Raw genomic sequence first — 13564 nt, 5'->3', positions numbered from 1 at the left:
TAGATATGTATATGGCGGCCGAAAGGATCACATATAAAGCAAGGGGGTGCCCAAAGAAGTTTGGTAGGGTGTGGGGCAAATGGCGTCGCTATCATGGTTTGGATGGAGGGCTTTAAAGAGACATGGAGGTTTGAATTTACGATGTTCATGGAGGGGGCGGGGCACTGGGGCCCAGCGCTGTTACTGTTGAGGGCCTGGAAGACAATCCCAGATGAACTAATGGACTTCAGAAACTGTGTCCTGGAATTCGGGAGGGGAGTCGACATTGGGAATGTGGAAGTGTGGCTCGATATTGACATGCTTATTGTTTGTTTTTCTATGCTGGAAAATTAATTAAAAAAATTTTTTTTTTAAAGAATTTCCTGCTCTGTAAATATGTAATATATATTGTCCAAGCCTAATCGCTGTTAAAATGTAATTTGCTATATATATATATATATATATATATATATATATATATATATATATAACCACTAGTATATGTAGTAGACCTTTGTACTTACTACCATTCCTATGTGATTTGAGAGTTTATCTGTTATTATCTCTTCCTTGAGTGACTTTACAACTTGTACATTTGCAATGTTTCCCTCCTTTCACTCCACTTGTACATTTGGATTTTTTTCTCTGTTTGTATCTCTTATGTAACTCATGTAATCCAAAGTCCTTATGTAACGCAACTGTTTTTTTTTTGGAAAGGGCTCTGACACCTTCGGGTAATGTTCGTGCTATATAAAGTCGCATTAAATAAAATAAAATAAACAATCTCCTGGAAGACTACCTGTAGAGAATACCATTCCTCCTTGTGTACTGCTGAAAGAGGAATTCATAGAAAAGTGTGGTGCTGCAAGGCCTCCCTTATGGGTGGAACTGCTTTGAGCAGGAAACAGCATTATGGGACTTGCAAAAATGCACGCACTCAAGAGTGTGGGAACACAGAAATTCCTTGTTGGCATTTCCGCGTTAACCGCTGACAGACTTCTCTTTCCGCCAAACTGCCTTAAAGATAAATGCAATAGGGGCTATTTCGTGTGGGTGGATTGCAAGAGAGTGACCCATACCCAAATTCAAAAGCTTGCCTACTTTTCAAGAACGCTCTAGGTTCATTAAGAGCAAAAATGTTAGTGTTTTGGCAAGATAAATGAAGGTTGCCAATTGTGAAACAAAAATGCAACGTATAGCCAGCATGTAGGCGCCATGCGATGCATTTATATAAAGAAAGTAAGCTAATCACATGTCCATGTAATCAAAAGAAACAGGAAAACAGACAGAATACTTTCTCAAGCAGTTTTTGAAAGAATAATTGTCAGTTGCAGATATTTTAACGTGTTTTTTTTCCTTTTTTATGCTGTGTACTTTATGAGGAATAATCTTTTTTTAACAGATAGAAACGGAAGCCCTCCCTAAAGAATGTTCGTACGGATTTATAAGTAGCTAGCTTTCCGTCTTTCCACACGTATTCAAAGCGGCCAGGACTGAATTGTAAGCATGTGCGTCCCATAAACAAAACAGACACACGGATAAGCTTCGACAAAATACAATTTATTTGCGAGAAATGTATCTTTTAACCCAAATCGGTCTTTATTTCGAAACATCAAACGAAACAGATTTTGCAACTATACATCTTTTTGTTGGTACGATAACCGAAATAATCGATAACTTTTTTTAGAAAAATATTTGTCTTCATATTTAGACATTTTATCAAATGTGCTAAAAAAAAATCTTGGGTACAGGTCACTCGACTTGTGAGTAGAGGTATAAGTTACAATTCCTTTTTAGCTCCCCAGATGTCAAAATTAATTCAAATACTTTGATCTGTACACATTGATATGGTAATATCTCCTAATTTGCTCTATAGACTAACATAAGAATTATGTTCACTGTGAAAATTTGGCTTGGAGCGCCTTTTAAATGTCTAAATCAGGATAGTCACTGAGAAAATTATTTCTGTAGTGCGTGTGATAGATGTGAATAGATGTAGGGGCAGGAGTTTAGAGCAGAAACACGCGGCTGTATGTAAGGTATCAATAAAACCGATTTAAACCCAAATTGAGGGGATTGGGTAGAAAGCCAATACCCATAAAAATGTTTGATATCAAGGCAGCAAAGCAGTGTATCAGGTTTTACAAGCAGCTTGGCATGATATTTTTGCCGATGCGTTTGGCATATGCACATACACCTTACTGTTTCTTTAATGTTAACTTCTTGCTCTTTACAATTAGATCCTCCATCAAATATTATGAATGCAGTTCTAGTTGGAACTGATCATGCGAGTAAATTAGAAGTTAAATACATTCACATTCTTAAGTCAAACACAGAAATACCTTCATGTTAGACAGATCTCACTGATTTAGACACAAGAGCTACTACTTGTTCAGCTTACAGGCACCATAGAACTTAAGATAGTATACATAACTCTATAACACCAATCACAGGTTCAGTCCTCAGTATTGATAATAAATAGGAACATATACATGCTCTGCCAAAAATGAAGATACCACACTTTGGGTCAGAAATAACAGCATTAGCAGCAAATGCCTCGGACATCAGGAAAACAGCATCAGCAATAAAGGCTGCCTACTCCGCTTGAATACAAAACTTTAAAACCGGTTTAAATATATTTTGGAAAGATCTTTAATCATTAGCATCATCTGGCCATTGCCTTAAAAAATATACATTTTCACCTCAAATACTAGGTTTTCAGTTTTGCTAAATAAATACATGTTTCACTGAGTACAAAAAGCTTGACATTTTCTGGAAATACAAACATTTTACTCCCATACATCAGTTTTTAATTTTGGGCAAGAAACTTGCTTTCTCAATCAAAAGCTTGCCACAGACTGTTTCCTCCAAATATCAGTTTTACTGTTTTAGTAAATGTGTTTAGGGTTTAAACAGCAGTATGATTTTATTCCTCAAGTATTCACAAATACTTCTTACTGTCACAGATAGATTCGGTCTCAACAACCCATGTGTCACCATTACATGCCAAGAATACCTGCAGTAAGTGAAGGGATACCAGCGATGCAAATCAGAAGCCAAGGAGGGTCATAATATGGCAGGGGATGCCATCATTATGCCACTGCTTATACTGCGCCGAGAACCGTGACCACCATGCCTGGGATGGCACAATTATGCCTGGGATAACCACTGCTAACCAGGGATGGCCATGGTGTGCCAAGGACACCAATAGGTCAGGGCTGGCCAGCAGGCAGACATCAATATTCTAAGAATGCCCACAACGTACATGTGCCATCAACTATGGTAGAGGTAGCTGTCACTCTGTTGTAATTTGGCAGCAATTAGGTTAGCATTAGCAGAAGCCATCCTGTATTTAGAGGTTATCTTGTCCGTTTTGTGGAATCCCTTTTGTATTTCTGGCAGCCATCTTGTTTGCCATGTGCTACCACGTCCGTGCCATGTGCTCTGTCCTACTTTGCTGTTGCCTGCCCTTTAAATCTGCCTAGAGACAGGTTATATTTAGCTTCTTCTGCTTCGCACATGCTCAGTTGAGCTTGCAGCTGTCCCTAGTCTGTAACTGTCAGGATGTATTCACCAGAATTAGCAACTGTTAGCTCCTCCCACTTGTTGACTGTGCATTTTCTGTATGGCCTTATATGTACCTAAAACCTTCTTCTTGTACCGCCTTCTTTTGAGCCCCAGTGTGGGTATAAAAGGACCAAGCTCCTTCCATTCAGTGTGCTACTTCATACATTACCGAAGGGTGCTGTGTGAATGTAGTTCCACCTCATGAGGTTAAGAAATACTTTGTTTTCTATTCCAGTTTCTGTGCCAACTTCTATCCTATTGGTCTAAGGACTTGTGAAGAGAAGGGCGAACCCCGTGCACTGGTAGGCCTTGCTGAGGCTCACCACCACAACAATGCCAAAAGATCACAGAATGGCCAAAATGTCCACAATAGGCAAGGGCAGGCAAATATTACAGACCTGTAAGCAAACTCGCACCATGCATTAAGAGACACATGCAAAGACTGTGGACAGAAACACTTATACAAGCACATAAGCACCCAATTCACACACATAGAGACTTTGACATACCCTGCATTCTCTAGTCACAAAAGCACCACCAAGGGTTAGTTGGTCCCAGGCTAGCAAGGGGTGGCATAGAAGCCTGCTGAGCCCCCTTGAAACCAAGCGAGCTAGTGTGGGGCTAATCCTTCTCCCGGGGTGCAAGAGTTGTACACGGAAGATGGTGGATGGCCATGTCTCCCGCAGGGACAACCCCTTAGTGTTTCCTCACTGCCCATGGTAGAATATTTTCTGTGTCCCTGGCTTTGAAGCAGGCCATGGTGAGTGTGAGTTCTCGCCTTCCCCATGACCCCTGCATGATGTAACTTCCGGGAGGGCAACAGGGTATTTAGGTGGGTGCCACACCTGGATATTCCTCTTTCGGTGGCCCGCAGCAGAGGTATTTGCCACCCACCCACCAAGAACATGAGAACTAAGAAGAGTAGCCAATCACTGTACAGTGTCGCAAGCGGAGTTACAGGGTGATCCTAATGCAAAACGCAATGAATACCCATCAGGTGGAGATGGGGCCGCTAAATATGAGAACCTCAGGCCATAGGGGGCCATGAGTAGAACGCGACGGCGACCCCTTCATCCTATAGGGGCCGGTCCGTATCCTGACAGCTGGGGGTTGACCTTATCTCACTCCGTGGTGGCACAGGGGCAGCAACCATTAAAATCATTGGGCTGGAGCCACAATGCGAAATATACAGCACCGGATGAATGATGAGATGACAATAGAATGCCCGGTGGCTGACTACTGTTTCAGGATGGGTGTCAGCGGTTAGTCCTGAACGGTGCTGCACTCGTATGATCACCCATAGGTAAACCCTACCTGTGTACTGCAGAGCAGAATATGAATAAACTTTCAACAGTTTTTCCACAAAAAAGTGTGTGGTCTATTTTGTTGATGATGCAATTGTATTTTGTCACAAAAATATGCACGTAGACACGTCAGATGACAGAAGGGCTAGGGGTGGAAACACTAAGACGTGAGCATACACACCCTGGCAGACCAGGGCGATACGGGACAAGTCAGGGTCTGCTGGGTGGCAGGAGATATGAAGGGACTGTTAGAGGCAGGGGACAAGAATGCGCAGCAACGACTACTGAATGATTACAGCCCACCCAAATTCACAGCCACTCCTCTTAGCAGCTAAGCTCCAGTCGGAGTTCAGCTCCTTCATGCCAGGAGTCCTGGCCACGCTGGCAGAGGGTGCCTGCTCCTAGCTACACCCCTGACACAGACACACCCTGCCCATTCATAGGAGCCTGGGGCAAGGTGAACAGTAAGACAGGTGCGTGAATGTGAAGTTTTGAGTGTTTTTATGTCTTGCGCTCCTACTACCAGAAAGGCATCTCTTGTTTACACCCCAGATCCGTTTCAACTGTAGTTTAACCCCTCCCCTGCTGGTGACGGAACCGCTCCGTCATCAGACGTGGCCGCGCTGTGCTGATGACGGAGCGGTTCCGTCACGGCCCGCTCGGAGCGCCTGCGCGGCAGCGATTCCGCGCCTGCGCTGAACGTTCTTAAGAGCAGGCGGGGCCGTGACGGAACCGCTCCGTCATAAGCACAGCGCAACCGCGTCTCGTGACGGAGCGGTTCCGTCACGACTATGCGAGCGCCATGCTGCCGCCCCACCCCCTTAGCGCTGCGGCGGAATTGCCGCCGCAGCGAAGGGGTTAAACATTTAAAATAGGCTCGTCAGGTTACCCAAGTATTCATCCTTCCATCGTAAGTATAATGAGCTTGTGACATGTACTGCATTCATTTAAATCCACTGAAATGGTGTCTACAGTACTGTAATCAAAATGTACACTGGATTATTATTGCTAAATAAACACTTCTCACAAGCATCCACTATATAAACAAGACAAAATGAACACATTAAAAACTAGAATACTGAAGAAAATGTGCAAAAACGACCATATGAAATATTATTCTAGAGATGGATTCACCTACCATAAATAGCGATTCGTAGTTCTCGATCATCTTTTGCACAACTGCTATGATGATCGTGCTCTCCTCAGCCCGGGCCGTGCTCTGGACAGAGAACTCCTTATCAGAAGACTTCTGCTTATGTAACAGGTTCGGTCCAAATATCGTGGCCAGGTTCAGCGACGTCATTTTGTTCCCAGTAATCTACAATAAAAGAATGTCTTCAAGTAAGAGCATAACCATGTGTCCACTTCACCTACATGACAAAACATCCCGACAAGGTACAGCCATTTGAGGAGATGTCTCTATGAAACACAGTCCCAAACCCCAAAGGCTACAATCACCAGAAGTCACACCGTACTATGGTAATATGCTTTGCTGCAGAAATAGACATAGGGCTTCACTGTCACAAAGCCAACCGCTTGGTGATGCAAAGCCGGCTTAACAAGAGGTCAATGATCGTCGCCCCTGTTCTCTCCCTGATTACCTAGTATTGAGGATAAACTAAGCAGGATTGTCCTTGTGTAACAACTGCTACACCACAAACAAATCTTCTACACCCAATCCCCCAAAACAGCAAAATCAAAAGTTTCATTGTGGAATCTTTTAATCTTAGTGTGGAATGCCATAAAAAAGCATTGGTGTGACACCAAGTTGCTGTATATCCCACTTGACACAGGGATGCTACAAACACTCATATGGAACCAGTGGCAGCCGCCGCCAATCGAAAGTGGACAGGATGGGGGATTTTGGTGGGTTAGGGGAATATTAATACTTTAAAAAAAAAAAAAGGACTTACCTGCCGCTGCAGGTCGCCTCTGTGCTCTTCTCCAGCTTTCCTCCCGGCAGTCCATGGACCCCAGCACAGGCTCCCCACCCAATCCAGACGCTGCTCTCATGCTATAACAAGCATGAGAGAAGCGCCTGGATTCGCCTGAGCAGGCTGGTCTGATTCTCACTCAAACACAGGGAGTATATGGCTTTTCTCCAACCCGGCTGTGCAACACAGCTGGGTTGTAGAAATAGAAGTGTGCATGTCTGTTTGGCCGGCCTAAGACAGCCGGCCAAACTGACATGCGCACTTATAAGTGCCCACTACTCCTCCTCCGTGCCATGGCCCGACCCCGCCCAAGACTCCTTGGCTCTGGCAGTGATAAATACAATGATAATAAAATTGTTTTATCATTTTATTTGTCATCTGCTGGCAGTGAGGTAACGCTCCTCTGCTTTTACGGAGGAGCTGCTCCTGTATGAAACAGCCTGCATTAGAACAACATGCCTGGATCTTCGACATGCTATAACAATCCTCCGCTTGATGCTTTTTTCCAGGGGCCAATGTCAGCTTTGGGACTTGACAATCCAGACGAAGTCACAAATAATGAATCATAGGTCTACATGCTGCACTGGAATCTGGATACATGCTGGATAGAGGTAAAGGGAAATACCCTCAAGATATGTAGCATCTAGAAAGAAGATTATATCCCGATCTTCCTGAAAAAATGTAAGGTAGGGAGTCAAAAGTAATAATTAAAGTTCCATAGTACACCATCGCCCAGTCAGGCAAAACATAAATTGAGTGTGTTCCAGCATATCTATCAAATTATCAGTTCTGACGAGTTTGCCTACAATAATAGGGCTTTCAGTGGCAGAAAAGAACAGAACCACTGTTAAAGGCTAAAATAGAGCCGGCTACAAAATCCTGAAAGAATAAGTTACTTACCTTCTGTAACTTTCTTTCTGGTAAAGTCTATCTAGCCGCAGATTCTTCACCTTTTGAATATTTCCCAGGCATCAGTCTGGATCGGACATTTTTCAGAAGTACCTCCAGATTGTCGGAAGGTGGTGCCTTGTGGCTCCACACAGACACCGTTCTGGCAGATGTCAGCTGTTTTTGAGACTGTCTGTGCCCCCAGAAGCTGAGTCCCAATGGCAAATTGATAGACAGTTTGAAGATTCATAGATTTTGGATCTTACTAAATGGTAGAGCTCAACCACAAAACAGGGAGGATGAGGGTCAGTGAGGAATCTCAGGCTAGAGTCTCTACCAGAAAAAGCATAACCGAATGGGAGTAACTTGTTCTTCCGAAAGAGACTTCTAGCCAGCAATTCCTCACTTTTTGAATAGATACCAAAGCAATACCTCTCCGGATGGGGTACAGTGGATGGGCTCAAACCAAAAAGTCCAGCAGGACTGCGCTGGTAAAATGCCCCTCCTGGAGAACTTGACTGTCTCAGCAATTATGCTTCTTGAGCGTATGGAGAGACGACCATGCAAGCAACCTTGCCAATGTTTAGGACAAGGACTGTATTGCCAACACAGTGGTGGCAGCTCTGAACCTGGTAGAAATAGTGGGCTATCCTTCAGGAGGTTGCTTCCTCGCAAGTACATTGCATATCTTAACACAGAGCATGATCCAGCCCACCAGGTGTGGCGCGGGGAGGCTATAGGCTGGGTGGCACGCTGATCTTGGCCACGGGGCAGTGTTCATCATAGCCCCTACTGCAAAAATGTTCGGTTCTGAGAGAAGGTTGGATGGGTTGGTGGTAATGGATGCATCAGCCACATCCATGAAAGGAATGATGGAACTGTTGCAGTTGGTGAGATGGGCAGAAGGGCCCAGAGAGCAAGCAGAAGTCATGCTCTCCTTAAAGAGCATGAGAGCGAAATCTGCTTTCTCCCTTACGCCCTTAACAGGGGAGAGCCATTAAGGGACATTATCCATCAAGGAGGACTGAATATCTCCTAAGAACCCAGTCAATCACTCCCACGCATGGTGGTCAAAGGCAACACGGGTGTCTAAGTCTCGCCCAATGGAATTAGTGGTGTGCAAGTCACAATGAATCATGAGCTTGGCAGTTCATAACTATCTTTGATAGCCTGAGAAAGTACAGGGCGGAGGTCTTTGGCACACCAGGGAGGACTTGTGTCAGCGAATCCTAAAAGGAATTTGAGTATCATCTCAACAAACAGCTGGCATTAACAGATTAGAGGGCCAAGCTGGTAGAAGAAAACACAAGTTTTCCAAACATTTCCTCTTGCTTAGATTCTGTATCAGGGGGAGTAGTTGGAAATGTGTTGGGATTAGACCGGCTGATGGAAGCCTGCACCACCAGGCTTTCTGGTGAGGGGTGTTGCAAAAGAGAAACTGGGTCACCAGGAGTAGGGCAGTGGCATCTGGCAATTGTTCTATTGCCTGGGGGCCAGAGCAAGGTTTGGCCCGAGCCCCCAATACAATATCTACCAATGCCTCGTTAAAGGCAAGAAGGTACTCGGAAGACATTTGCCTGATGGGGGTACTTCTTTCAAGACATTAGGTTTCACCTCCAAGGTCGGGGGCTGGATGTCAAGTACTTCTGCCGCCCTACGAATTACCATGGCATAGGAGGCAGATTCTTCTGCTGCTAAACCAGGTGGTGAAACAGACCTGTCTACTGATAGGTATCAAGGCCAGTAACCTCCTGTAAGTACACCAATTGTCATCTTGGTAGAGCTGAACAAGCTCCTCACTCTGGCAATGCTCATTAACAGAGTCGGTCCCAAAGAGGGAAAAGAAAGATTGTTGTCTAGGCTGTAAGTCAAGCTGGGGAAGCGACACCTCGAGTGTGACGTCATCCTCGTGTCGAGTCGGCGACCGGAAGCAGAATTGGCTCCTGTCACTGTCCCTTGTAAACTGTGTTTTTTCATTGGTCAATAGGCTTAGTAGTCCCTCCTTAGTACTGCCTTTCCTCTTCTTATAACTGCCCATGAGGACACCCCGTTACATGTGTTGTTTCTCAGTAAGATTTAATTACACCCTTGGAGCACTATTTTGTTAAATTTCTTTCTCCTGTCTGCCTGTTGCTGGTAGGACATGCTCTCCACAAGGTTTTCTTTTTTTTTCATAGCAGGACAGCCTTAACTCATAATGGCTGGCCTGCCTTTCATTTATTTGCTGCGCTTAACACGGGTGCAGGTTATTTTTTTTCTATTTATTAACTTTTCAAACCAACGCTTTATTTTTATTTTTAATAGCGCAGCATGCCTCAGGCCATATAATGGGGCAGCGCCTTTCGTTAATTTGCAGCGCCGAACATAGACATGTTTTTTTTTCTATTTATAAACTTTTGTTACAATGTAAGCACCCAATCTTTAGGTTTTAACATCTTAAACTAAAGTGCGGGTGCCACAATTGCTTCAAAAGTAACGAAATAGAAAATACATTTTTTTTCTTTCTATTTCTTTACTTTTGAAACACTACCGGCACCTGTGCTTTAGCTTAAGATGTTTAATGCTAATGCGCGGGTGCTGACATTGTATCAAAAGTAAATAAGTAGGAGGGAAAAAAAGCACTTGGCCGCCATTTTATTTTCTCCTATTGGTTTACTTTCGTTACAATACTGGCACCTGTGTGTTAGAAATGGGATTTCTGGTTGGCTAGGACTTGCGCCTAAGCCAGGCAGAAACCACCACTCTAGTCAGGGCAAGGGAGTTACACGCTGAAGATAACCCCTGCTCACCCATCTTGGTAACTTGGCATGAACAGTCAGGTTTATCCCAGAGCCAATGTGTAAAGCGTTTGCGCAACACACACACACACAGCAACAACACACTAGGCACACCACAAAAGAAACTCAAACAAAGTTATATAAAAAATAGCCTTTGTATTATCAAAAACACTTTAGATCATAACCACACATACACTGTGCCACCTGGCACTAGGCAATACTTTACAGAGGATTATATACATGACCGGGCCAATCGGGCCATTGTCAGAACCCTTAGAACAGGTAATAAAACAACCAGTAACTACTGGCAAAATACTGTACTTAGCATCATCACAAGCAACATAAACACATTATGTCTGCATCACATTAGTCAAACATCATAGCATAACATTTGGCATAAACACATTATGCAACACTTTAGAGCTTGGCGCCCTACCAGTACCGCAAGTACTCATCGGCCAACTGGCCTTCCTCGGGGGGCCGATCTGGGACTTCCCCACAATGCCCTCTGTCCAAAAGTCAGGGCGCTAAATGGGGCGAGGGTGCCCCCCACCCTGGTCTCTCCAGAGACCCAAAACAATGGCCCCTCACGTAGCAGCTGCCCACGCTCTTGCAGTGCAGCTGTGAAAGCAATCAGCACCAACAGTGCCTCTAGATGCCTCGGCAGCTACAACAACGTGTGCAATGCACTGGGGCCCGGGGGATGCATCTCACCCCTTCCTCATCATCACAACAAAGTGCCCCCTCGTTGCAGCTGCCCGCGCTCTCGTGGTGCAGCTGGAGAAATGAGCCTTGGCACCACAGTGCCTCTTGAGCCCCACTCCGGGACTCTTACAACAACAGTGCCCCTTCGGTGCAGCTGCCCGCGCGCTTGCGGTGCTGCTAGGAAAACAGCCCTGGCACGAACACTGCCCAATCGGAGCCCCACTCACTGGGGCCTCCCCTTTGGTGCAGACGCCGGTTGTTGAAGGGAGGCAGTCACCGAGGGAGCCCGCAAGACTCCGGTCGAGCCCCTCCTCCAGCCGCCTCTCCTCGGCTGTGCATAGCAGTGGTGAGCTGTCACCAGTCTCCATCTTCCTTCGTGTGGCACGTGGGTATTCCCTCACCGATACGAGAGCCCCCACCTCGCATCAGGCACCGTGTTGCCTGCCTTTCTCTCCCCGGCCGTGCTGCTTCCGGCCGGGCCCGCCCACAGTCAGGCTTCACTCCTGACTGACTTCCTTCGGGTGCGACACAGCTGCTCCTGCCATGCATAGAAGGGCCCACTTTCCTCAGGCATAAGGATGCAGGGTGGGCTACTGCCATCGCTCCTCACGCTGTCGCATTTGGGCGGCTCACAAACAGACTTGGCAACATGCAGGGCTCTCTCTGGCCACAGAAGCCCCGCCTACAACCAGGCAATTTACCTGACTTCCGGGTCGTTGCTCGTGGTGCGGGGGCCTCTTGAAAAATGCAAACAAATGCAGGGTGGGCTCCTGCTCCATTTCTGCAGCACGGGGGATCCCTACGCTGGGATCCCCTGGAAATGCTTCTGCAGCACAGCGCTGCCGGCCTCAAGATCCCTGGTGCATTCCTTGCGCCAAGTGCGCTCATCAGGCCACATAGACCAAGGCCACCAGCAGTCACAAGTAAGCTCCCACAACAGCACACCATACATGGGATCACAGCCCAAATATTTATTCTGTGTTTTCTTTGTTCTGCCCTGGCACAGGGCGTGGGGAACCAGTTCCAACTGATTCCGGGGGGTACTGAAGCACTTTGTTTACAGTGCTTCTACTATCCTTTGTCAGGTAGGGTCTCGGTCCTCAGACACCACAGACCTATTCAGGGTCAGGGACTACTCCTGCCACTACTCCAAATGCAGATCTGCCCATTCAGCCTAGCGCTGACTCACCCAGCCCCTCTGGAGCCACACACCTCACCAGCCCCTGTCGCTCCAGAGCCAGACAGGCAATACACATCAGGCAGGCAGAGTCACATAGCACACAGAAATGCCAACTTCTAAAAGTGGCATTTCTAAAATAGTAAACATAAAACTGTGCACACAATTACGCAGCATTTATTATCACTATTCCAAACATTCCAAACTTGACCATGCTGCTCCTCTCATATCAGGAATTGGGAATCCCCAATGTATTACTATTAGAGGGCAGCCTCACAGCAGTGAGAAACAAAATGGCTGTTTGTTACTACCAGGACATGTCATGCACTTAAGGCACATGTCCTACCTTTTACCTACAACGCACCCTGCCCATAGGGCTTGCTAGGGCCTACCTTAGGGGTGACTATCATGCAGTAAAGGGGGGGGGGGGGTCACTGACACCGCACACACTATAGGTGCCACGTCACAGCGGCAGTAAACTGCACGCACAGGCCTTGAAATGGGCCTGAGACAGGTTTGAAAGGCTACTTTTGTGGGTGGCGCAATCAGCGATGCAAGCCCACCAGTAGCATTTGATTTACTGGCCATAGGTATCTGAGATACCACTTGACAAGGGACCGACAGGTAAATTAAATGCGCCAAACAGGTGTAAACCAATCTTACCATGTTTACCACAGAGAGCACATGCACTTTACACTGGACAGCAGTGCTAAAGTGCACAGAGTCCTAAAACCACCAACACCAGGTCAGAAAAAAGACTAGGAGCAAGGCAAAAAGTTCGGGATGACCATACAAAAAGGGCCAATTCCAACAATGCGCTTTAGCTTTAAACATCTTAAGCTAAAGCGGAGCTGTCTGAATTGGTTCAGAAATAAAGAAATAGCAAAAAATAGTTTTCTTTCTATTTCTTTACTTTTTAATAGCGTGACTGCCAGCAGGCAAGGCCTGGGGACAGAGGAACTGTGGGTGCAGACGAGTGTACAGAGCAACGAAATCAAAGTCTACAAAGAAAACAATGCGACTAAAATGAAGGGACCCTGGCCTACAGTGCAACCCATCCTGTGTACCCAAGCATCGCCCAACCCCGCCCGATATCTGCTCAGCTTCAACCGGTGCGACATTACACCCCATTTCTGTGCGCGCATGTATCGCCCTGCCCCACTGGAGGGCTATTAGCCACCACCGCATGGCTCCAGCCCCTCAGGAACTCTGCAGAATTGTCACTGCTGTTGG

General features: G+C 46.0%; 1 protein-coding gene across 1 annotated transcript in view; it reads right to left on the bottom strand.

Annotated features, from left to right (window-relative positions):
* Positions 1-13564, bottom strand: part of ARHGAP6 (Rho GTPase activating protein 6) — a 790107-nt gene that overhangs the window by 159651 nt on the left and 616892 nt on the right. The window contains exon 9 of the mRNA XM_078657678.1: positions 5989-6168. Coding sequence (XP_078513804.1) covers positions 5989-6168 — 180 coding nt within the window. The remainder of the gene's footprint in view (positions 1-5988; positions 6169-13564) is intronic.

Source organism: Lissotriton helveticus, chromosome 8 (genome assembly GCF_964261635.1).
Source record: "Lissotriton helveticus chromosome 8, aLisHel1.1, whole genome shotgun sequence".
NCBI classification, from domain to species: Eukaryota; Metazoa; Chordata; class Amphibia; order Caudata; family Salamandridae; genus Lissotriton; species Lissotriton helveticus.
This window is presented reverse-complemented; position numbering and strand designations above follow the sequence as displayed.